This window comes from Triturus cristatus, chromosome 9 (genome assembly GCF_964204655.1).
Source record: "Triturus cristatus chromosome 9, aTriCri1.1, whole genome shotgun sequence".
NCBI classification, from domain to species: Eukaryota; Metazoa; Chordata; class Amphibia; order Caudata; family Salamandridae; genus Triturus; species Triturus cristatus.
In genome coordinates, this window is record NC_140592.1 from 699,374,083 (window position 1) to 699,398,243 (window position 24,161).

Here is a 24,161-nt window from a genome sequence, read left to right on the forward strand (position 1 = left end):
GGGTGTATGTTGGTGTTATGGGCCCCACCAGCGTATGTAGTATTGTGTGTGATCTATGACCTGTGACGAAAAGCGGGATTTTGCATTCCGCGCTGCATCAGTTTTTCTTGGTAGCAGAGATATGGTTTACTACTGTTTGGTTTAGTGATCATTGCTTGTAAATAGCTCATTGATTATTGATTGGTATTGATTTATGTACTAACACTATATGTTGAGTTGCGTCGAGTTATATGTTGTTAGCATGGCTTCTGGGATGAAGGAAGTCGGAAGTTTGTAACAGTTCCGTAGCAGAGCAGAGGTAAGCGCTGCTCTCGGGAAAGACGGGAAAGACGGAATTGTTGTTGCCCTGTAGGTACACAGGGGGAAACGTGTGACAAGTGAAGTTGCACGGCGCATTGTCTGGGTTCGATTCGGCAGCATCGTCGTGTGTTGCCATTAGAAATATTCTCGGTGTGAGAGAAGTGTGTATGATAGCGAAGGTTACCTGTGAAATTTTGGTCTTTAAGTACCAGGAAACCAATTGGCATACCGATAACGCTTATCACTGAAAAGGTAGCAGGTGTTCTCGGAGCTTGTTAGAAGGACAAAGTAGAGGGAAGCGCTGCTTTGTTAACGTGTGTCATAATTCTGTAGTAGGTCAGACTGTTCGCTGTTCTCGGGAAAGACAGGATTCTGTGCGTATGTACTACATTTTCTTGCTGGAATGAGTGTGAATGTAAAGGCATTCGGGTTGATTGCAAAACTCTAGGTTTATTTCTAAAATACCAGAGAAACAATTAGCTAATGCTTGCTAGAAGGGTGAAGTAGAGGGATGTGCTACTTTATCAACGGAAGTAATGATTCCGTAGTAGGGCCGAGGTAAGCGCTGCTCTCGGGAAAGATGGAATTCTCGTGAGAAAGGTCTATTGCTATTCTTTGGTTAGCGGATCAGACAATGGAGATGTTTTAGTGTTGTTACTAACAGAATCGTAAAAGTTGCAGTAAGAGTTCACGGAGCGGTCTTGTAAAGGAGGGGTAGACAGGAGCAGAACTGCCGCAGCGGCTGCTGACGTCAGAACGACCGTGCTGGGATTGGACAGTGGGTCAGAAGTGTAGAACGCTCTGGATTGGTGCGTTAGTGTGAAGTCGCGCTGGGATTGGAGAAGTACAGGGTGACGTAAACGCTCTTCATTGGTGCGTTAGTGTGAGTCGCGCTGGGATTAGAGGACTGAGACAGTGACGTAGACGCTCTTGATTGGTGCGTTAGCGTGAAGTCGTGCTGTGAGTGGATGAAATAGCTGTACAGTCGTAAGAGACTAGCGATAAAAAAAATTTTTTTTTAAAAAAGAAAATGTATTACCAGCCACCAGATAGAGAAAAGAAATCCTGGTTTGGTAAAGTTAAAAGGTGGTTCAAGAAAGATAAACAGGTCAAAACAAGAGAAGGACAGTTAATTCCTCCACCGAAAACCCCCGCAGCTCTAATGATTGCGAAGTATGGATATCATACTTGTATTTGGGTAGATAATTGGGTAAAATATACCAAGGACGATGGAGTCTTGGCATTTCCAGAACATGGTTCTTTTAGTTTGGCTGTTTTAAGCAATTTGCGCAAGAAAATGATGTACTTAGAACCAAGACCTAGACCGACGCAATTTGAGGCATTGACAGAGTGGGAAGACGAAGCACATGAGCGAGAAAAACAGAGAAATGGTAGAGATTACAGATACATGTTTGGCAGGTCATATGGACATGAAACGCATGATGATCGGATGAAAAGATGGAGGAATGCAAGCATGACTGAGGGTTTGTTTCCTGTAAGAGCAGTAGGAGAGAATGAAGGTAGAAAATGCGTGGAAAAGAGGAATAATGTGGAATCAAGAGGTTACGGAGCAAATGATTCGGATGATGATGTGTTGGATGATGTGTTTTATAAAAATCCACCACCGTACCGACCAGAACCAGAAATGTTGACACCAAATGCCCCAATGAGAGAAACATTACGAATTATCATGACAGAGACTATGTCACCAGATTTAGAAAAAAGAAACTCCATCAGAGAGGCAGAAAAGAGATTTGAGAATAAAATAGATAACGAAAATTCAGCAGAATTGGCCAAAACCACTCTAGAATTAACAGAGAAAATAAGAGAATTAACTAAGAATCTGGAAGCTGTAACAGTCCCAGTGACTATAGGTCCAGTAATGCCCGTTTTTGAGAAGCAAAAGGATAGCGAACATTGTTTAACGGTACCATACCGGAACAATAGTGTGGTCGAGAGTCCAGAACGGAGTCAAATTGAGAATCCATGGGGACCGACAGTAAATATGTTTGAACCACACGTTTCAAATAATCCCTTTATAAATCAGAATTATGCTGAAAGAATGGCAGTAGAAACTTTGTTAGAACCCCAGAGAAATCCAGAACAGAGTAGTGTAGAGAACCCAGTAGGACCATCTGTGGAAGAACTGAGTGAATGGTTCAAGGGGTTGCAGAGACCAGATAAAGATTCCCATTCAATAGATGTGGCAAAATTACGGATGGTATTGGAAGAATTGATTGTAGGGACTATTCCGGTAGAAAAATTAAAGTTTTATCAGGATGAGGAGCTGTTATTCCCGTGTAAAAGTGTGACATGGAGAGCAAGGAATCTGCATGAGAGATTAGGAGAAGTTGCGAATGAAATGGGTATAGATATTGATAAGGTAAAAGCCTTACAGAAACCCTATCGAGTTGATTTTACTGAAAAAGCCATTGAAAATCTGAACACCACAGGACAGATAGGTCAGATTAAGGACATAATCATTGTATTGAGAAAATGGGGAGATGTGGATAAATGGAGAAGTAAATGGTATAGAAAACGTAATGATGCCTCGGACAGGACAGTTTCGGCATTCGCTGTTAGAGAAAAAGAAAAGGTAGTGACTGAATACCCCATGAGAGAGATCCCAGGAGGAGGATATGTACATGTCCCATGGACAAGACAGGACATTTTGTCATTTACGAATGATTTCTCTCGACTACGCGAAAAGCCCGTCGAGTGGTACAGACAGGTAGACAGATTTGTAAAATTATCAAAAGTATTGTGGATAGACTTAAATAGTCTAATCGACATAATAATCGACATAATAGTACCAGCAGATTTGTGGTCTGAGTGCAAGTTGATGATCAACTGGCCAACTCAGGAGTACCCTAGGGATCCTAAGACAGGAGCCCCAGACCCTGAAGTAATGAAAAAGTATGAACAGGTTATGGTATTTTTGAAAAACAAAGTGCCCCCTAAAGAGACAGATTGGGTAAAGATTGATCGAATGCATCAGGAAGCAAAGGAATCAGTACATGCATACTATGAGAGACTAATTCAAGCCTTTAAACAGTTCAGTGGAGATGAGAACTTAAGTGATAAGGATTTGAGTCATTTCGTATACAGATTTGTATATGGTTTACGCCCAGAAATTGGTGACATGATAAAGCAGCATACAGTTGATTGGCAGAATAAGAAAATAGATGAAGTACTGAGACATGCTAAATATTTCAGTGATGAAATTGAGGCTAAACAGCGAAAATTAAAAGAAAAGGCAATGTGGGCACAAGTAAAGGTAGCAGAAAGGCAGGAAGCACAATTGGTCGAACAAGCAAATAACCCAGGAACTAAACCGAGATTTGGCTCAGGAAAAGGGAAAGGTAATATAGAAGAAGCTAAAAAGAAGTTCCCATGCCATAATTGTGGTAGGTTAGGGCATTGGAAATCCGAGTGTAAATACCCTCCAAATACTAATAATGAAAATGCATCATTGAATCCGCAGGTGCCGAATGAGGTGAGTGGTCAACTGCAGCAACAGCAGCAGGTGGTTACTTCACAGATTCAGGTGCCAAAACCACCTTTCCCGCAAAGCAGAAACACTCAGAAATATAGTAATGGATCGGGATTCTACAATGAAGAACAGCTAAATAAACTGCCGCGCGCTTGCGCTGTTTCACAGTATTGGCTGCAACGCGATGAGAGTGACTCAGAGGAAAGCTATTGACGGTGCCGAAAAGAGGAAGAAGAGTGCGTACTTGGCGCAACTCTAGAAGTAGACCAGACAGGACCATTTGTAGATGGGAAGGTTAATGATGAAAATATTACTTTCTTAGTGGATACTGGTGCTACTCGATCAACTGTTAGATCAGCTGATGTTAATCATCTTCCTCTTTCGGATGAAACAATCCAAGTGGTTGGTGTGTCCAACAGACAGTTAAAAACATTTTTGACAGAACCAGAGAAAGTCAGTATAGGGAAATTTACAGAAATGCACCGCTTTGTGGTGTGTGACACCAGTCCAGTGAATTTATTAGGTAGGGACCTGTTGTGCAAGATGAATTGCACTATATTCTGTACTCCAGATGGAATAGCATTTGAAACACCAGATGAGGATGTGCTATATAAAATGACTATAGCTAACAGAGAAAATGAGGTAACTGAGACTTATGCAATATTCAACCCTGATGAATTACCAAATGAATTAAGACAGTCAGTGAAGGCAGAAGTGTGGGATTTTACTGGAGAAGATGTAGGGTTAATGAGAAACGTAGATCTAGTCAGAATAACTGTGAAAGAAGGAATAAGTTATCCAAATGTCCCTCAGTACAGATTGACACCGGAGATAATTGAAGGGGTTACTCCAATAATTGAGAAAATGATCAAGCAGGGAATTTTGAGAGAGATTATGAGTAGTCCATGTAATTCACCGACTGAAAAAGCCTAATGGGAAATTCAGGATAGTGCAAGATTTGAGAAAGGTAAAAAAATTGTGGTATCATGCTGTCCTATCGTGCCAAACCCATCAGTAATTCTGTACCAGATTCCCCATGATGCAGAATGGTATACAGTAATTGATCTATGTCATGCATTCTTCTCTATTCCATTGCACCAAGACAGTCAGCCAATTTTTGCATTTCGTTTTGGAGAGCGGATTTTGGCATGGTGCCGAATCCCACAGGGGTATAAAGAGAGCCCCTCAATATTCAATCAATTGTTGAAGAAATCGTTGGAAAGTCTGCAAATGCCTGAGAGTTCAGTACTAGTGCAGTATATCGGCGACCTTTTGGTGGCGTCGAAAACGCGTGAAGCTTGCGAGGTAGACACAATAGCATTATTGAATTTTTTGGCAGATGGAGGATTGAAAGTGTCACCTGCAAAATTACAGTATTGTAAGAAAGAAGTGAAATATTTGGGACATAAAATTGAGAAAGGACTGAGAAAAATAACAATAGACAGAATCAGAATTATAAAAGGAATGAGAGCCCCCATGACCCAAAGAGAAGTGAGAATGTTTCTGGGAATGGTGGGGGTATTGCCGTCAGTGGATTAGTAACTTTTCCCTGATAGCAAAGCCCTTAGTGCGATTAACAAGGAGTGATGTAAAAAATCCCCTTGAATTAAACAAAGAAGAATTGGCAGCATTCAAAAAATTAAAAGAGGGATTGTGTGAAGCACCAGCATTGGGCATGCCTGACTATGAGAAAGAGTTCGAGTTGTATTGCAGTGAGAGAAATGGATGTGCACTCTCTGTGTTGATCCAGAAGCATGGAAGATTGAGGAGACCAATCGCATATTTTTCCTCAATGCTTGACCCAGTGGCTGCAGCTTTACCTGGGTGTCTAAAAGCAGTGGCTGCAACATGTCGAAGTTTGGAGCAGAGTGAAGGTATTGTGATGGGGTATCCATTGAAAGTGTTTGTTCCTCATGATGCGGCAATTCTTTTAACAAGGAGTCGTACTCAGTATATGACACATAGTCGGCTAAGTATGAGAAGGTCATATTAGGTGCAACGAATGTGAGCCTTGCGAGATGTGTGAACGTGAATCCTGCAACGTTGTTACCTGATGCTGAGAATGTGGAAGTGAGAGATGAAGCAGATCATGACTGTTTGGATGTGCTTGAGTATTGCACAAAACCACGACCAGATATAAAGTATGTACCACTGCCTGAGAGTGATTTTGTGTTGTTTGTTGATGGGTCATGTTTGAGAACAGATGAAGGAGTGCTAAGTGCAGCATATACAGTATGCACGGTTGCAGCAGTGATGGAAGCATCTTATTTGAAAGGAGTGAGGTCAGCCCAAGTAGCTGAACTTGTTGCTTTGACCAAAGCATGTAAAATTGGGAAAAGTGTGAGAGTGACTGTGATAACTAACAGCCAGTATGGCTTCGGGGTCGTCCATGATTTTGGCCAGCTTTAGCTGCAAAGAGGTTTCCTGACCTCAAGTGGAACCCCTATAAAGAATGCTGAAGTGGTTGGGAAATTGATTGAGGCGATACAGCTGCCTAAACAATTGGCTGTGGTAAAATGTGCTGCCCATAGTCAGGGAAGCGATTACATCACTACTGGGAACAGGTATGCTAATGATATGGCACAGTATTGTGCACCGTACCAGAATTCAGTCAATGGGGCTAAGGAGAGAGAAATGTCTTCTTGCTCAGTAACGTTTACTAACGCAGTAGGAACTTGGGAGGAAGTGAGACAATTTCAGGAAGAGTCAGGAGATGAGGAAATGAAACAATGGATAAAAGCAGGGTGTGCACCAAGAGAGAAGGACCGTGTGTGGGTCTATCGAGATGGAAGACCAGTAATGCCTGATAGCATGATGTCTACAATGGCACGTATGTATCATGGCCAGGGACACATAGGGAGAGACGCTATGATAAGGTCTTTTAAGCAGACCTGGTACAATCCAAAATTCAGACTTGTAGCAGGAAGCCTGTGTCAGAGATGCCTGATATGTCAGCAATACAATCCTGGGAGAAAGACAGTGGTGAGTCTAGGGACCATAGGCCGGGAAGGTGGACCTTTTACCAGAATGCAGATTGACTTCATTGAAATGCCTCCGTGTAACAGACTGAGGTATGTTCTGGTTGTAGTTTGCCTTTTCTCCAGGTGGGTGGAAGCATACCCAACAGGAAGAAATGATGGGTTGACAGTGGCAAAGCTACTTTTGAGAGGATTCATCCTTAGGTTTGGGTTCCCAGTGACTCTTGAATCAGACAGAGGAGGACGCGTGAGGGGCTACCAGAGGCAGTGCTTCTTTGGAGTAAGTGTGACGACAAGAGCACCTCCCCTACCGTCCCGGGTTAAGAATATTAATCCGTAAACTCTTAATAGAGATTCCTCTCGATATTTTCCAGAGAAAATAGACGTTGGGAAAAAGCCCACGTTTACAGAGTAAATAAGGTAAAAAATACCCTAATAGGGGTCCAGACCGCAAAAATAGGGACCAACACCCTGACGAATGCCAGAGCGACCTTGTGGGGCGAATTTAATAGCTGGCAGAAACATGTTGGTAATTGCAGTGGGGATAGAAGGGTCGTTACCTTCCCCGATTTCCCCATATTGAAAATTTTAACCCTGCCAGAGGTTGACACAGAATAAATAGATACGGGTTAACCCCTAGGCAGTTTTAGAAGTATTTCTGCACCTCTCTTGGTCCCTTTTCGTTTTAGGAGAAAATTTATTTTCCTGTATAATTTGATTAACACTTTTTGTGTTGTGTCTTTGTCTTTCTTTACTATACTCTACCTTCACCACTGCGCTTCATCTTTTTTCCTCTAAAAAACTGCGCTCCACCCAGTGTGTTGGTCTGCACCTGGGTGTATGATGCGGCCCAATGATGAAGCATGACACTACCAAGTGTGTGAGGGCAGTATTAATATTTTTTTTATTTTCCCGTCTCTACTGTATAGGATCTCTATTTGTACTATAAAGTCTATCTCTGTTGTGTGAGATTTACGTTTTGCTAAGGGAGTCAGAGAGGACTTAATCCCTTGTCTCTTCTAGAGTGTGATATTTAGAGGAGGACATTTCCATAACGAGATTGTAAAATTGATTAGTGAAGCATTGAATGTACAACAGAAACTACATTGTGCCTACCGGCCAGAGGCTTCTGGTGTGGTTGAACAGATGAATGGTACAATCAAAAACAGAATTGGAAAAATGTGTTTAGCCACTGGTATGAAATGGCCTGATGTCTTGCCTCTTGTTTTAATGACCATTAGAGCAACACCAGACAGAACCACAGGGTTAAGTCCTCATGAAATAATCATGGGACGAGCGATGAGGCATGTTTATATTCCAGTCAACAAGCTGATGACAATAACTGATGACATGGTGTTGGAGTACTGTAAAGGCCTGGCTGACGCAGTTCATTCTGTGTTTCATCAGGTTGAAGCGGATGCCACCACCCTTGAAAGGAAGCCAGCCCATGATCTGAGCCCAGGAGACTGGGTAAGGATCAAAGTCCAGAGAAGAAGAAACTGTTTGGTTCCAAGGTGGGGAAAACCAAGACAAGTCATTCTGACCACAACAACGGCTGTGAAGTGTGCTGGAGTGAAAAACTGGATCCATGCAAGCCATACTTTGAGGATACCAAATCCAGTTGACAGCAAAGGAAAAGAGTACTATGACGAATCAGAGTCAAGTACTGAATCAGATAACGGAGAGCCAAGAACACAAGAAAATCCTGAAAGGGGGGAAAAGGAACCTGATCAGATATTAGTCCCCAGAAGTATCTCTCTGAGAAGACGATTGCAGATTTCTGATATCAGTTCAGATTCTGAAGACGAACAGGGAAGTCAAGGTCTCAGAAAAGAACACAGAAAGGAGAAAGGAAAAGACAACCAAGAAGCAGTGAAAGAAATTCGAGAGAAGGAAGTTTCAGATGAAAAACCAAGAGAAATTCCACCCGAAATAATAGATCAAAGTGGAATAGGGACAGGTACAGAGAGAGAGGGACAGATTGCGGAAGACCCCCGAGGAGGTGTAGGGAACTGCAACATCCAGCTAGGTGAAGGGACAAGTAGCCAGCAGAAAGATTGCGTATCGGAGACCCAAGGAGGGACAGAAGTAGGGAAAATAGTGGTGGAAAAAGAAGTTGTCGAAAAGAAAAAGCAAGTTGAGACAGAATCTGAAGAGAGTGAAAATGAGATACCAGAAGGACGAGTTCTAAGAAAAAGAGCTTGGAGAGAGGAAAAGAACAATAAAGAAAGTAAATAGAAAAGAGTCAAAAAGGATGAAGTGTGGCCAAATAACATAAAGAGATTGAGATATCGGCTGACACGAGTAAAATCACCAAGAGCAGATCAGGTGAATGAAGTGACAAGCCAAGAAAAATCAAAAGAAGAAGATACTACTCAAGACAAGGAAGAAGGAAAAAGAACAAGGAAACCTAACCAGAAGTATAAGTCACCAGAATGGACGTACGTGGCACTGCCTGAAACGGAGGAAGAGGCAGATAGTCAAGGAAATCCAGAGGAGACTGTACTGAAAGTGGTTGAAGAAGAGGAAGAAGCAGGAATCCTGAGACATCGGGGAAGAAGAAACGGAAGATCAGGAAATTCTGTATTTGGATGAACTGAAAGAAGTGAAAAATGATGAAATGCCAAACTGAGAAAAATTAGAAAACTACTGATGAAGAAGTAACAATTGAATCAAACGATAGATATTGGTAGGACTAAGTAGGGCCTTAGAGGCCTAAGGTTAGAGAATTAGTGGTAAAATAAAAGAGGCTAAGTCAAAAGACACAGTCCAAACTAACAAGATGGCTAACATAGAAAGTAGCAAAGGTAAATGTACATTCAGGAAGAGATGGTGTAAAATGTGTTGTTGTTGTACAGGATTATTAATGCTTCTATTGCTCTATTAATTTCTTTTAAGGTCACCATAGATACACTAGAAGGACACACTGAGAACATTACTAACATAAAAAAGATTCCAAAGGTAGTTCCGACTAGAATAGATAATAATTATTTACATAAGGATAGGTCTATTAATGATTTTTCAAATAATGTGTTTTCAAAATTATTATATGAATATGTAAAGACCATGGACGTAAGAGATTGCTACGTATGTATGCAGATACCTGCTTCTATGTCAGAGGGAGTGACATATCATCACCTTCCAGCAACATATGGAATAGCATGTAGTGTGATAGCAAGCTTATTTCATGAAACAGGTAAATTAGAATATTATTATTCAGACGTAGATAACATTTTTTCGCAAGTACCTGCTAATAATAAACTAAATAAAGTGAAACCTGCTAAGGTGTTAGGTGAATTTTTCTTAGTAACTAAGGAGCTAACATTAGAATATATATTTAAAAATAATTTGACATGCAGTTTGAAGAATGAAGAAAAGACATTCCAAGACATGGTGGAGGAAAGGAGGTTGAAAATGAGAAGAAAAGGATCTGAAGGAAAAGGAGAGAAAACAGTCTGGGATGTAGAAATGGAAAAACACATGAAGGGAGAGTCTAATCCAACTTTGGCTCTAGATTGGCCTCAGAAAGGGAAACTGTGTATCAGAAGAAATCAAACAGCATATGATAATCATTTTGTAGGGAATAGTGAGTGCCATGATACATATCGAATCATAGGTGGATGGGGATTTAAAGGTGGAAGAGATCCAGTCTTTCCTGGACTTTATTTTATCTGTGGGAACAGGGCATATTATCGTTTGCCAGACCATTGGTATGGCACATGTTACGTAGGCCTGGTCTTTCCAAAAATCTTTCACATGGACAGAGATAAAGATGGTGTACATAGGTTAGGTGATCAAATAACACGTAGTAAAAGAGAATCTTGGGCAGAAATTGTACGTGATATATTTGGAGCATTGATACCAGCAGTGGGAATATCTCTGAATGCGAACAATATTAGAAGATTATCAACAGTAGTGGATCGCTTGTCAACAAGCACCGCTGGAGGATTTTTATTGGTTAATACTGAAATGGTTGCCATGCGTGCTATGGTAATGCAAAATCGACTTGCCCTTGATATCTTATTGGCAAAAGAGGGTGGAGTCTGTGGAATGCTGAAAGTTCAACATTGTTGCACTTACATTCCAGACGAAAGCAAAGATCTAAAGGTTTACATTAAAAATATTACTGAATTGCATGATGAAAATTGTACCACTGGAGGTTGAAGGTGTTTGGGAAAAGATTGGGAAGAAGATTGCTGCTATTAAAAATGTCTTAGTTAAAATAGGTAGTACAGTTATAGGTAAAATATTATTCCCATTAACTTGTGTGATTTTCGTCTTACTAATATTAAGATTAGGATGTATGTGTTGTAAAAACAAGAAAACAAAGAATAAAATAAAAAGAGAAAAACTAAAAAGAAAGAAGGATGTAGATGGAGACTTAACATAGATAACTTTAGAAGAGTGGAAAGAAAGTTTGTATAAAAAAGCAAAAAGAGATGAAGAAGAAACTGAACTATAATTAAGAGCAAGAATACATTTCAATTTTCCGTAAAAGGGTGAATCAATTTAGTGTTGTGGTGGTGATAAAATCACCAAAGGGGGGATTGCTGGAGTGGACTTTTCTTTTAAAATTGTATACCCTCTCCATTTTGCATGTTTAGATTAATAAGATTAATTAATTAATTGTAATTATACTAATGGTTTGCTGTGTGAATTAATCAACATTACTAATATAAGAAATATACGTGGGAATTGCAGTGGCATGGCTTAATTAATGACGTAAACTAATCTTGTATGCATACTAATAATAGACAATCAGAAATTGCATGATTATATGTTGCTTTTGTGATGTATTTGTGATTTGTGCTTTATTAATGTGATTATAACCTGCATTAAGTGTTGCTTCTGCTAGATAAATACATACACATATGGGTATTAGTAAGGGGATAACAGATTATTAGTCATTTCTATGTATTAATTATATTTTTGTGTTTCTTTGCTTAAGTTGACCATTTGGTGGCCACAAAATGGCTGACGTCCCTGTTAGACAAGAACAACTCCATTATGAACATCTCTGGGTGAAGTGCGCATGCGACGCCGTCAGCTGCCGCAGCCTTTACATGACCCCGACTCAACTGTGACAACCAAGGCTATTTCCCGGGCTTACGGCCAAGCTGCTCTGAAAGAAACAATGAAAAGATACTATTGCGTGGATTGGAACTATATCTAAAGACACATTATATGTATGGGAAAGAAATCGAACCTTTCCCAACGGACCAATCAGACTTGTTCAAAATATCAAATGTTACATTTCGGAATGTAAATTTACTATAAAAATGGTAGATTAGAGAGGGGCCTTAGCTGCTTTGAGCTTTTGCCTTTCAATTGTTCGAGACCCTTCAGAAGATTTGCGATTTACTGACGGAGAGGACGGTGACACTGCGGGACAGCTGTTTCCAATGACTCTGACAGTATGAACCGATGACCGGGATTTTGACTTAGAGGGTGACTTTTAGCCAGAATAGGTAACTATGATGATCTAATTTGCTTGATTAAAACCCAGAGAATTGAATTCAATTATTTAGATAAAATTTAATATTCATTACAAAGAACTGTGTTGGGTCGTTATTATTTGAGAAAATGTATTTATGTAAATGATGTTATAGATTTCGTTATCACTTCAACCTGCAGCTAGTAGATCCATGGCCTATACATGGGAGGAGTACTAAAGGTGAAGTTTAGATCTTTATGAATAGGGTTATGTTATGTGAGTGTGAGAACTCTCTCCCATTACATCGTGTGGAACGATCACCTCTTCGAAACAGGTTATTCGATGGGTGTATGTTGGTGTTATGGGCCCCACCAGCGTATGTAGTATTGTGTGTGATCTATGACCTGTGACGAAAAGAGGGATTTTGCATTCCGCGCCGCATCAACACCACTACTGGTTTCCCATGACATGGCAATTGTTGATTCGAGTGCACAGGTAAGAATTTTCTAATTCATAATAGCAGATCTCCAGGTTCCCATTTAGTGCACCTGATGAAATGAAAATAACATTTATAAAAAGCGCAAAACTTCTCAAAAGAGAGCTTCTAGGTACTGATTACTTAATTCAAAATCCCTTAAAAATCAAAGACTGATGGCATACTGGGACAGATAAGAAAGAGGAGTAAAACAATCAATTAAATACCTGCTTGAAAAAACAGGTTTTGAGCCCTTTATGGAAGAGAGATCGTTCTGTAATCGAGCGGAGGGCAAACGGCAAACCAATCCATAATCTTGCTCCCAGGAGGGCAGAAGAGCTTCCCCCACGTCTCACTAACCGAATTCTGGGTGGTTGCAAGAAAAACGAATTCATCAACCTCAGAGGTCAGAGAGGAGTATAGAAGAATATTTAATTGTATGTTAAACTGGATGTGCTTAGAAACTGGTAACCAGTGGAGGCCTTAGGATTCAAGGAACACTAAGCAGTGTCTAGGGATGTCAAGTAATAGACTGGCCGAAGCATTTTGAACAATTTGCAATCTAGCAATAAGTTGTTTAGAGGTACCTAGACATAAGGCATTGGAGTAATCTAGCCTAGAGGTGACCAGAGCCTCAATCATCAACGTTTTTCTGGCAGAAAAAGGTAGAAATGGGAGCACCTTAATTTTTAGGATGCCAAAACAAGTCTTCAGAAGGCTTCAGAAGTAGTATTCCGTAAAATGCTGAAGACCTGGTTATTCCAGCTGCCTTAGGACTTGGCTGGGACTGGAATTGGCCCTGCTTGCAACAATACTTTTCAGTCTGGTTTGTTTCGTTCTGTTATCCCGATTTGGGTGTAGGTTGGTAGACAATCGCGAGGACACTCCTTTGAGAGTAACCATGCACTTTAGAAATCAACCTATTATTATTATTAACAAGTACAGGTGACACCTGAACCTGTAAAGAAAAAGATAACTGGGAGTCAAATTTGACTCCAAGATCACGTACAGAATCAAGCGAGCTTGGCAGTGCACCTAGTTCAGTTGGTGACCAATCATTCGTCCAGGGTTGGGGATTCGGACCACAGATCAATAACCCAGTTTTATCTGAGTTTAACCTTATATGAAATTGGGACATCCACTTAGCCACTGATGTCATAAATTGAATGAACTGGAGTCTTGTTCGTCCATTGTTCAACATTAGTTTTGTCTGTGTAAGAAAACACTTCAAACCCATACCCATTTACAAGTCTGGCAAGGCAAGGGGTGCCATATAGATAATAAAGCGGGTCGGACTCCATGTCGACACCTGGAGGGACACCCTGATTGATTGCCACCAAACAAAAATAAGAAGAAATTTTGATGACTTGGATACGATTTTTATAGAGATCTGCCCAACACAAATTTACCACACACTATGTAAAAATAATCTTATGGGAAATGGTGTCAAAGGCAGCCAAAAGATCAAGCAGTATAGGTGCTGCCATGCTCTTCACATCTAGTTGGTGTTTCAAGTTCTCTGTCACCATGAGCCGACGTGGTTCAGTAGAATGTGCCGCCCGGAAGCCACATAGTGTGGGATCCAAAAGATTATTGGAGTCAAGATATTGAGTGAGAGAGTAATTGATGTGAGATTCTAACATCTTAGTTGGTACAGGTAGTAAAGAAACATGCCCGTAATTTGCCAAATTTGAAGGTTCCCCGTTAGATTTCTTGAGGATGGCAGTTACTACAGTGGATTCCCATGATGCTGGAACCTGATGGGGAGTTACAAGAGTCAGTGGGATTTTGTACTTCACCGAGTGGTCACTTGTTTTTACTTTTTAGTTGACCTGTTCTTCACTTGTTCCTTGTCTTCCACTGTATCCTGAGCCTTTCTATTAAAGCCTTAGCTTCTCCCAATAGTTCATATTCTGAATTGCTTTTTGTGTACAGAACCTGCAGATTGAGTGGTGAAGCATCTGTTCAGATATTTAAATCAAGACAAAAAAAAACAGGAGATTCTGCCTATATTCTGCTAATAGAGATGAGAAGTGGTGAGCAAGCAAAGACTTTCACAAGATAACTTTGTCTTATCAGGGACATAAATTTCCAGCTCCTGACATTCATTGGTCAAACAGCGCTTCCCCATTTTATCAAAGTGGGTTACCTTGGCCTCAGGGCCATGTTACATCTAGAAATGCTTTCATTTGCAATGAACACAATGGAAGAAAATATATTAATTAATCTAAAGCTCTCTATTCTTTGACTACAAGGGTGTCAGCCTTTGTAGTTCACATTGACCTCCATTGGAGTACACCTTTATCTGCAATAAATGAGATCATTGAATTGGATTTTTGAAAAGTTCATTCCAAAACCTTTACACTGTTCATTTGCCAGCAGGCAAGGATTTGGTAGAGGTATGAAGTGACAATGCCAGTGTAGAGCTTCAGGGGAGAAGGGCTGTTGGAAAATACCAAAGGCAAGGGAGGAATTGCAGCAGCAAACCTATCTTTGCACCTATTTTTCTATGAGCTTCTAAACCTTCCCAAGTGGAGCACTAAATGTTGAAGACCTGGGTTGTTATTAGTGGTTCCTTTGTGAAATATGTAGAACTGGGGGGGCGTGGCTTGCAGCCGAATAGAATGGCCACGCTCTGAAGCGGCTCCGCTACCCTCGCCGTCTTTCTTCCACTATCCGGCCTGAAATTGGCTGCCATCCCCTCGGTCTGAGGGGCATAGATCCCGAGAACAGTAGCGCAGATTGAATCGAGTGACCCAAGCCCGAACTGAAGTAATAGCAGAGGCAACACAGAGCCCCTGGAGCTCCGCTGGTAACAACATGGCGGCCCGCTCCCGAGATCTAGATTGCTGAGGAGAGAGAACTACACACCGGCGTAAGGAAGCACCTGGAGGGCTCGGGGGCGACCCCTCACAGAACCGGAGCCTGCCGAGAGACGCGCACCCCTGGAGCACTGCTGGAAGCAACAGGGCGGCCTGCTGCGGCAGTCCCAACTGTGGCGGTGAGTGGCCCTGATTATAGAGGCAGAGGATCGTCTGGAGGGCTCGGGGGCGGCCCATTGCTCACCAAAGACTTGCCTGACGCCGCGCACACATCGTTTGGGCAGAGGGGAGTGACGCCTGTATGTGGAGTGCGGCACGCGTTCCCCCCCTCTGGCCCCTTTACTAATTGAGGCCTCGGTCTGAGGCCTGGTGGTACGAGGGACCCCCCTATGTCTCGGGATTTCCACTGCTGCACACTATCCCCTCACTGAGCTGCATAATCAGGCTGTTGTATCGCTGTGTAGCTGAAGACCTGAACATCTGCTGACAGCCCGAGTTAAGCGTGGCCCTGGGGGTTGTGGACATAAGCTTGCAGGGGCGCGACTAAGGGAAAGTTGCAGGGGGACATCACAGTTCACCTTAAATCAAACCTACATAACTAATCATCAAGAGTGCCCCTACCTTCGCTTACAGGCTACATCACAACCCCCCTCTTTTGATCAACAGCCATCAGGAAGTTCCAGAGGCAAAACTTAGTGGCGCTCATCTACTGGACGATACCACTGTCTAGTTAACCGGGAAAACTGACAGGCCGACGGGGAGGGACTCAGTAATTCCCCCTTCCCTGGGCAGGCGGCAGCGAGTACCAATACAAGATCCACATAGGGAGCGTTCACACCCTACAATGGCCAGTGGCAGGGGACCTAAAACACAGGCCCAAAAGACGCTTTCTAAATTCGCATGGGGGAAAACAGGTGATGAGACCGACACAGCTGCCAAGGGTGGGACAAACGACCCTCATCCCAAGTCTCCTCAGTCTGACCCTACCCTCCAGGATCTCATGGAGGCCATCACGGGAGTCCGGACGTCTCTAGAATCACGGATTGATACCATCAATATAGAGATCTCCCTCATCAGAGGGAACCTACGCAAAATGGATACCAGAGTAAAAGATGTGGAAGACGTCACTATTACACGAACGTCTGACTCGGACCTCCTTAAACACCAAGTAGCCCAAAAATGGAAGGCCTCCTTGACGATTATGAAGGAAGGGCCCGAAGAAACAACATACGCATACTGGGGGTCCCGGAACGAGCGGAGGAACCCGCAGCAGACCTCTTTGTAGAACACCTGGTAACAAAGAGGCTCCAGCCGAAACGCCTGTCTGATTATTTCTCCATTGAATGGGCCCATCGAGTCCCCGGGGGTGGCCCAAGCCTGGGGCTCCCCCGAAACCTATCATTGCAAGAGTATTCAATTTTCGGGACCGTGATGTGATCCTCCAAACGGCTCGTGCCAGACCGCCCTTACAAAGAGAAACCAGCGCAATAACATTCTTCCCGGACTTCACAACCAAAGTGCAGGCCCAGCGATGCAGCTTTCTGGCGGTCAAGAAGGCGCTACGGGACAAGGAAATAAAGTATTCTATGCTCTTCCCGGTGAAGCTCCGGGTTGAATCGGACGGCAAGACCTGGTTATTTTCATCCCCAGAAGACACTTGGGACTGACTGGAGGGATGGCGAAGGGTGGGGAAACAGAACAGCGGCAGGTACGACAGGACCAGAGGTGGTCCACCGACCAACGGGGCGAAGCATCGTGAGGACCTGGCTCGGGGGGAGATCATCTCGGACTCGAAGGGATGAGAGGGTAGGAGGTAGGTCAATGCTCCTTGTCGCGACCCGAAGGATACTTGGGACCTTGATGAGCAACTGAATGTATGGTGGGCAATGGGGTGTATGACGGAGGCCCCTGGTTGACTAAAGGGAGATTAACATAGTCGGACCGGGCGGCATCACTGGCATTTTGAGATATGTTCGATTGAAGCGCTGAGGGGTTCACGAGCATTTTTTTGATTGTTGTGTAACATGTATCCATCCTTCAGTCACGGCAAGGGTGGGAAGGTTGTACACCAGGCACCCACATATGGGAGGGGGGGCAACAGGCACTCTGCCTTGTTGGGGGGTGGGTCGTTTGAAATCCACTGGCGGGGGGGCAGGGCGGGGCGCACTATCACCAGGAAGGGCGTCAAAGCACTGAGGAAGGTCCATCCTGGCCTACTGAGGGCTGTCCAGAGGGCTATTCGAAGAGCCAGGTCATAAGCTTCTTAGCTCAGATGTTTACAAGCAGTATGTTCTAGGACTTGGGAGCAATGTGTAAGAAGGCCCAGCCGCCAGATCTGGTTCTGCATATGCATGGCACGTGTGCAAGTAGGAACCGGGTCAATTGGAAGGGCTGGGTAGGTCTGAGAAATTAGATGCAGCTATTGAGATAGACCGGTCAGTGTTGTGCAGGCCTTTGAAGGTGGTTGTGAGGAGTTTAAACTGGGCCGGTTTGTGTATTGGAAGCCAGTGGATTTCTCTGAGGTGCGGTCTGATATGCGTGTGTTTGTGGGAGGTTGAGTATGAGTCTGGCTGTAGAGTCCTGGATGGTTTGCTGATCCCGGAGTCGGGGGCTTTCCCGTAGTCAAGTTTTCTAGTGACTAGGATATGAGTGACGGCTTTCAGGTGCCAGTATGGAGTCATTTGAAGATTTTCCAAAGCATCTTCAGGGTTTGGAAGCAGGTGGAGGTGGCAGCGTTGACTTGGGCGGCTAGGCTGAGGTGGTTGTCAATGTCAATGCCAAGCTTTTTTGCATGGGTGGTGGGGGCAGAATTGGGTCCTAATCTGGGTTGCCATCAGGTAGAGTCTCAAGACTAATGGTTATTCCAAATGAGATAATGTAAAGTCACAGTGAACTGCCCATCTAAGCAATGGGAAACCATGAAATGCACATGAAAATCATTGATGGGGGGGTGACCCCCAAACCACTCTCTCTGTGCTTCTTCTTCATAACCTGTGTACTCAGAGTTTATAAGCCTAACGTGTGATAGCTAACACCTAGTGGATGATAAGAGAACCATAGCTATAGTTGAGTGACGCCTAACCTTTCCATGCAAACCTAAAGCTCCAGTCAAATTGAGATATGGTGCTGCCAGTTTTTAGGTTTTGAGGAACCATGAGTGATGCATGTAGCGGACCGACCCAGAAAAAGGAAATGGAAGAGACTCTGTACAGTAAACCAGAGCAAAGATACAGGGGGCAGGATAAAATGCAGAGTCTGGATTTTGGTGAGAACCAAACAGAATGAGGACGTGGGTGCTACCCACCTAGCTGGGTGGAGTGGAGGTCCTCAAGCCAGGGCACGACAGAGACAGGAGGAAGACTGATATAGTAATTATGTTGTTTTACAGAAAGGAATGGATTTTATTCCTTTCTCATTGAAGATTGAAGATGGTTGGCAGCTATGTTTAATGGCCAATGTTCTTCATATTTTCGATAACCACCTGAATAAATTGTTATCACTTTAGGTACAGGATTCCAACAACTGTTCTTTCTGGATGCAGTTGTTTGTGCCCGAAGAGTTTCTGCATAAGTTTGGTATAGTTGGTTGGTCTTTCTCACTGACTGGACAGACCAGGTCAGAAGTCTTATCAGAATGGTGAGCCTATATGCAGAGTACACTCTGGAAGGCCAGGAGGGCCGGAGATTTAGGAGGACCAGCATCCTAGAATTGCAGAGGAAGATGGTAGGGCCAGGAGATAAAAGGTCTTACTCGGAGAGACTCTGCAGTGCATAAAATGATGTCTCCAGGTACTTACATACTCAATCATGCAACTTGATAAAATAAGAATGTTTGCTGTAAACAGTAAAAACAAATTCAATGTTTGCAATGATAAGCGAAGGAAGAGGAGGAGAACCGCTAAATAAATCCTGAAAGTGGGGAGCAGCAAGAGGCTCCTGAGAGGAGAAATACATCAAGTAGAGATTAAGAGCAAGAACATTAAGAACAACTGCACTTCCAGCATCAGGCAGGAGCAGTAAGTTTGAAAGGGATACACCGATCACTAGGCATAGATAAGTGGTTAATTTAAGTGATGCAGGAGATTGGGAATTTTACGTTAGTGAGTTGTTGAGGGTTGGTCTGTAAGGTTTTGCAAGGCCACAGAGCTCAGTACAGCTATTTTCTTACAAGCACAGACCCGTCACATTTAAGTAGCTTTTTCATGCTGTGATGTATATAGCTGAATATGTAATTCTGCTCAATGCCTTATTCAGGAGGGCAAGAGCTAAGAAGGGAAGAATGCTTGGTATAGTCAAAGATCTAACCCACCTTGGTGAAGTGATTGCCCAATTTGACGAGGGGCACAGTCTTGAACTGCCGCTGCTCACTCAGAGATAGGTGGCCCTGCCTCAGGCTGAAGAGGTTTGACATGACGAGAAGTAGGTCTGAGGTGGTCTTTACTGGCAGGAAACGACGGCGGGGCACATTAACACCGATGGCCCTTTGAAAGCTTTGGATGGCTGCCCCTACTGCGGTCTCTAGCTGGATCACTGTTAGGCCGCCATCTAGGGTCTAGAAAAGAGAGAGTACGAAAGGTGAGAGAAAGGCACCATTCCTACTTTTTGTCATTGTCTCCTACACTTTTCCTTAGATCCTGTTCCTACCACTACAAATGTGCCACTGGGCCTCTGTCAGACTACTCCATCATTTTCTTCATCACTTCTCACCAATCCCGCATTACTCTCCCTCGCCTTCCCATCTGATAGCTGCTCTATGCCTCCTCAAGCTCGGTTTCCCACACTACTCTCTCTCACCTCTTATCTCTATTACCACAAGCTCCCCCTATAGTTCTATTTCTTTGTAACGACATCCCTTGTGACCTATGATTCGGTTTACTCTCATCTTTGATAAGATCAGTCCCTCAATATTAGCCATGTTTCTGTAATTCAAATTTATCACTCTCTCTCACTCTCTGCTTTCCTCTATCTTCACTTGTCTTACCTCTAGTGCCCTAGAGAGGACCACTCCGGGTTCCCCATCATCTTCTACTGTTCGTACATCTCACTGTATCATTTTCAACCTCCCATTACCCATCTCTCTTCCGCTCTTATCTTAGCACCGTGAAACTAGTCGATTGGGCTCTAGGATTGACTCGAAAAGGCTGCAAGTATCAGAAAAGAGAAATCGAAGGCCTGGCATAACAAATCAAAATATCATATTGTCCCAACCAATTACTTCTGCTCCATCTCTGCATGTTGCTTTCACACTTCTTTGTTTTCAATTCTTCTAGCACTCTCTCTTACCTTGGAATTAACTATGACTTCCATGTTGATGCCATTCTCTTCCTCTAGAAGCCTCCTGATGGCCTCCAGGGATACCCACAGATTGTTGGTGTTGAAGATCTTAAACTTGGAGACAGATTTGAACTCATCAATATGATCATGTGGCACTTGTGCGATCTCCAAGAGACGGAGATTTCCCTCATACTGGATCAACGTACCTCCCTTTGAAACCAAGAAGAGACGCAGTGACCTCTCAGAACAAGTGTACATATGACATACTCTTCCCTACAACTGTGGGCCTTTTCAAGGCACATTTCTGTCGTTAAATCTCCATGAATGCCTACCTTAACATCAGCTTGTGTCTTGTCTGTCACTTCCATGATGAATTCGAAGGGAGGCCCAGAGTGGTCAGGGCGACCATTAGCAAGTTGGCTCAGGAGGTGCAGGTCCACAGTGGCTCCCAAGTTGTCAATGTTGGAGATGAAGACAAACTTACGGCCCTGGCTCAAGAAGCGGTGCAGCAGGCCAGAGCGGTGCAGGCTGGCATAAACGTCCCCATGACCTGGAGGGTACCATGCCTCAGCATTGGCTCCATCCATTGAGAGTGAACGCGCTAATGGCAGGCGCGATTCTTTGTTAATGCGTGGAAACCTTTTCAACATGAAGAGGTGAAAAAAGCTAACGGTAAGGAACGAAGGGAAAAGTACATGGCACCAGAAAGATACAATTCTGAAATCTCTGGCAAGGATTATGTTACTTACCCTGTAAGCATATGTTCTTGGCATGTAGAGCTGTAGATTCACATGCTTTGCATCCTCCTGCCATCTAGTGTTGGCTCATGATGTTTGCAAGTTGTTTGCTTCGCAGAAGTCTTTTACAGTCACAAGGTGAGGTGACTCCTCCTTTCGGTTATAATGAGCAATGGCATCAACTCTATTGTTAGATTGTTTTCCCACAAGATGGTGAGAATTGAGTAAGTAAGTGTAGTATAGAGATGTCCATGTGTTTGTAATGTGAATAATAAGAACTGCAACAACCACAGATGTACGGGGAGGAGGGTGGGCGCATGTGAATCTACAGCTCTACATGCCTAGAACAGATGCTTTCAGGGTAACATAATCCGTTCGAGGCATGTGTGCTGTAGATACACATGCTTTGCGGGCTGTACAGCAGCATTCTCCCAAAGCGGTGGCTAACCAGTGGGTGTTGCAGTTTGAAAAAGTGTTTTAGCACTGCTTGTCGTTCTACATTAGCTTGTTGACGTGCCAATACATCCACACAATAATGTTTGGTAAATGTGCGAGGTGTAGAGCATTTAGCTGCCTTACATATGTCAGCTATGGGAACATTGACTAAAAAGGCCATAAATGCTCCTATTTTGTGAGTAATATGTGCTCTAGGTGGTATAGTTAAAGTCCTTTTAGCTTTAACATAGCAAGTCTGAATACATTTAACAAGTCATCTAGAAATACTGGATTTAGAGATAGGATTTCCTTTATGAGGTGGAGCAAAGGCAACAAAATGTTGTTTTGTTTTGCGAAAATCTTTTGTACTATCAATATAATATAATAGTGCTCTTTTGACATCAAGGGGCCGATTCTGATCCGGGTCGGAAAGCACTCCGACCGAGTCGGATCCGGAGTATTTTCTGACCGGACCCCTATAGTCCGACAGAGCGAGTACGATGCGCATGTATGCTGTCGGACTCGGTTCGGTCGGACTCCCATAGAAGTCAATGGGAGCCAGTTGTACGACGCTCCCATTGACTGAATGGGTACGTCTCGAACAAGTGCGCCCCCTACAGTGGGTACGCGTCGGTGTCATCCGCGCCGTACATGCCTGTGTGGGGGAGACCCATGGTTGTCTCCTTGTGTGCGAGTCGTACGACTGCTGGTGTCGGGGGGTTCGACGCGGACCCCCGAAGTCCGACTCCGGGAGCTCTTGCGAGCCGGACGCTCCGACTCGGTCGAGCTGTGCAATTCGAGCATCGTACTCGTTTGGTCGGGAATCGTCTCCATTGCGCGCGTCGGTTTGTGTGCGACTGTGTCGGATGGATCGGGTCGGAGCCGGGAACGAGTCGGTCGGAGAATTCGCACATCTTCACATCGTACTTCGTCGTCCGGACCCGTGTACGGATCGGTCGGAAAAGAAGCATCGGAATCGGATCCGCTACGGCCGAACCCAATTCGGTGCCCTTCCGACCGAGATCGGAATCGGCCCCCAAGTGTATATAGAGCTCTTCCTGCTACTGAATCAGGTTGAGGGAAGAACACAGGTAACCTAACTGATTGGTTAATATGAAAAGCAGAGACCACTTTTCGAAGGAATTTTGGGTTTGCACGAAGACCCACTCTATCTTTATGAAGTTGAAAGAAGGGTTCTTCTAAGGTTAATGCCTGCTGGTCACCAACATGTTTTAGTGAAGTGATAGCAATTAGAAAGGTAACTTTCCATGAAAGAAATTGTAATGAACAATTGTGTAAAGGTTAAAAAGGTGGACTCATTAGCCTTGTGAGAACAATGTTAAGGTTCCAGACAGGTTCAGGTGATACTCTGGGTGGTATTATTCTTTAAGGCCTTCCATAAAGGCCTTAATTACTGGAACATTGAATAGGTCTGTTTTGAAGAAATGCAGCTACTGATGCAATCTGTAATCGAATGGATGTGTAGGCTAACGATAACAAATAATATTTTGTATAGGTGCATTTAGCGGATCAATTGTGTTATTATTACAATATATCACAAACCTTTTCCACTGTGCTGCATAACATGCCCTAGTGGTGGGTCTACTTGCTTCATTAAGAACTGCCATATAATCTGGTGGAAGGTTTAAGTATCCAAACTCTATGACTTCAGGAGCCAAATTGCTAGGTTGAGTTCCTTGGTGTTTGTATGTCTAATTTCTGCATGGTTCTGTGTGAGAAAGTTTGAAATTATATGACGCTTCTGGTGAGGAACTATTGAGAGTTCTAATAGTGTGGTGAACCATGGTTGACGAGCCCAAGTGAGAGCCACCAGAATCAGTGTGAGAGATGTCTGCCTGAGTTTCCGAGCCAGAAATGGAAGGCGAGGAAGAGGAGGAAAGGCGTAGTAAGCAAATATCCCTGCCCAGTTGATCCATAGGGCATTGCCTTTGGATAGAGGGTGTGGGAACCCGGAGGCAAAGTCTGGGCATTTTGAGTTCTCTGCTGTGGCAAAGAGGTCTGTTTGTGGAAATCCCCATTTTTTAAAGTATGGAAGGAGAACTTGTGGGTGAAGTTCCCATTTGTGTACTGGTTGCCTCATTCTGCTGAGGAGGTCGGCAAAGATTGTGTCTGTCCCTGGAAGGTGTTCTGCCAAGAGTTGCATTTTGTGATGAATTGCCCAACGCCAAATGGTCTGAGAGAGGCGTTACAGCT

General features: G+C 43.5%; 1 protein-coding gene across 1 annotated transcript in view; it reads right to left on the reverse strand.

Moving 5' to 3' along the window:
* Positions 1-24,161, reverse strand: part of LOC146798535 (UTP--glucose-1-phosphate uridylyltransferase-like) — an 81,675-nt gene that overhangs the window by 5,622 nt on the left and 51,892 nt on the right. Inside the window, exons 7-9 of the mRNA XM_085625823.1 lie at positions 21,108-21,414; positions 20,785-20,985; positions 19,811-20,053 (exon numbers count right to left, since the gene is read on the reverse strand). Coding sequence (XP_085481949.1) covers positions 19,811-20,053; positions 20,785-20,985; positions 21,108-21,414 — 751 coding nt within the window. The remainder of the gene's footprint in view (positions 1-19,810; positions 20,054-20,784; positions 20,986-21,107; positions 21,415-24,161) is intronic.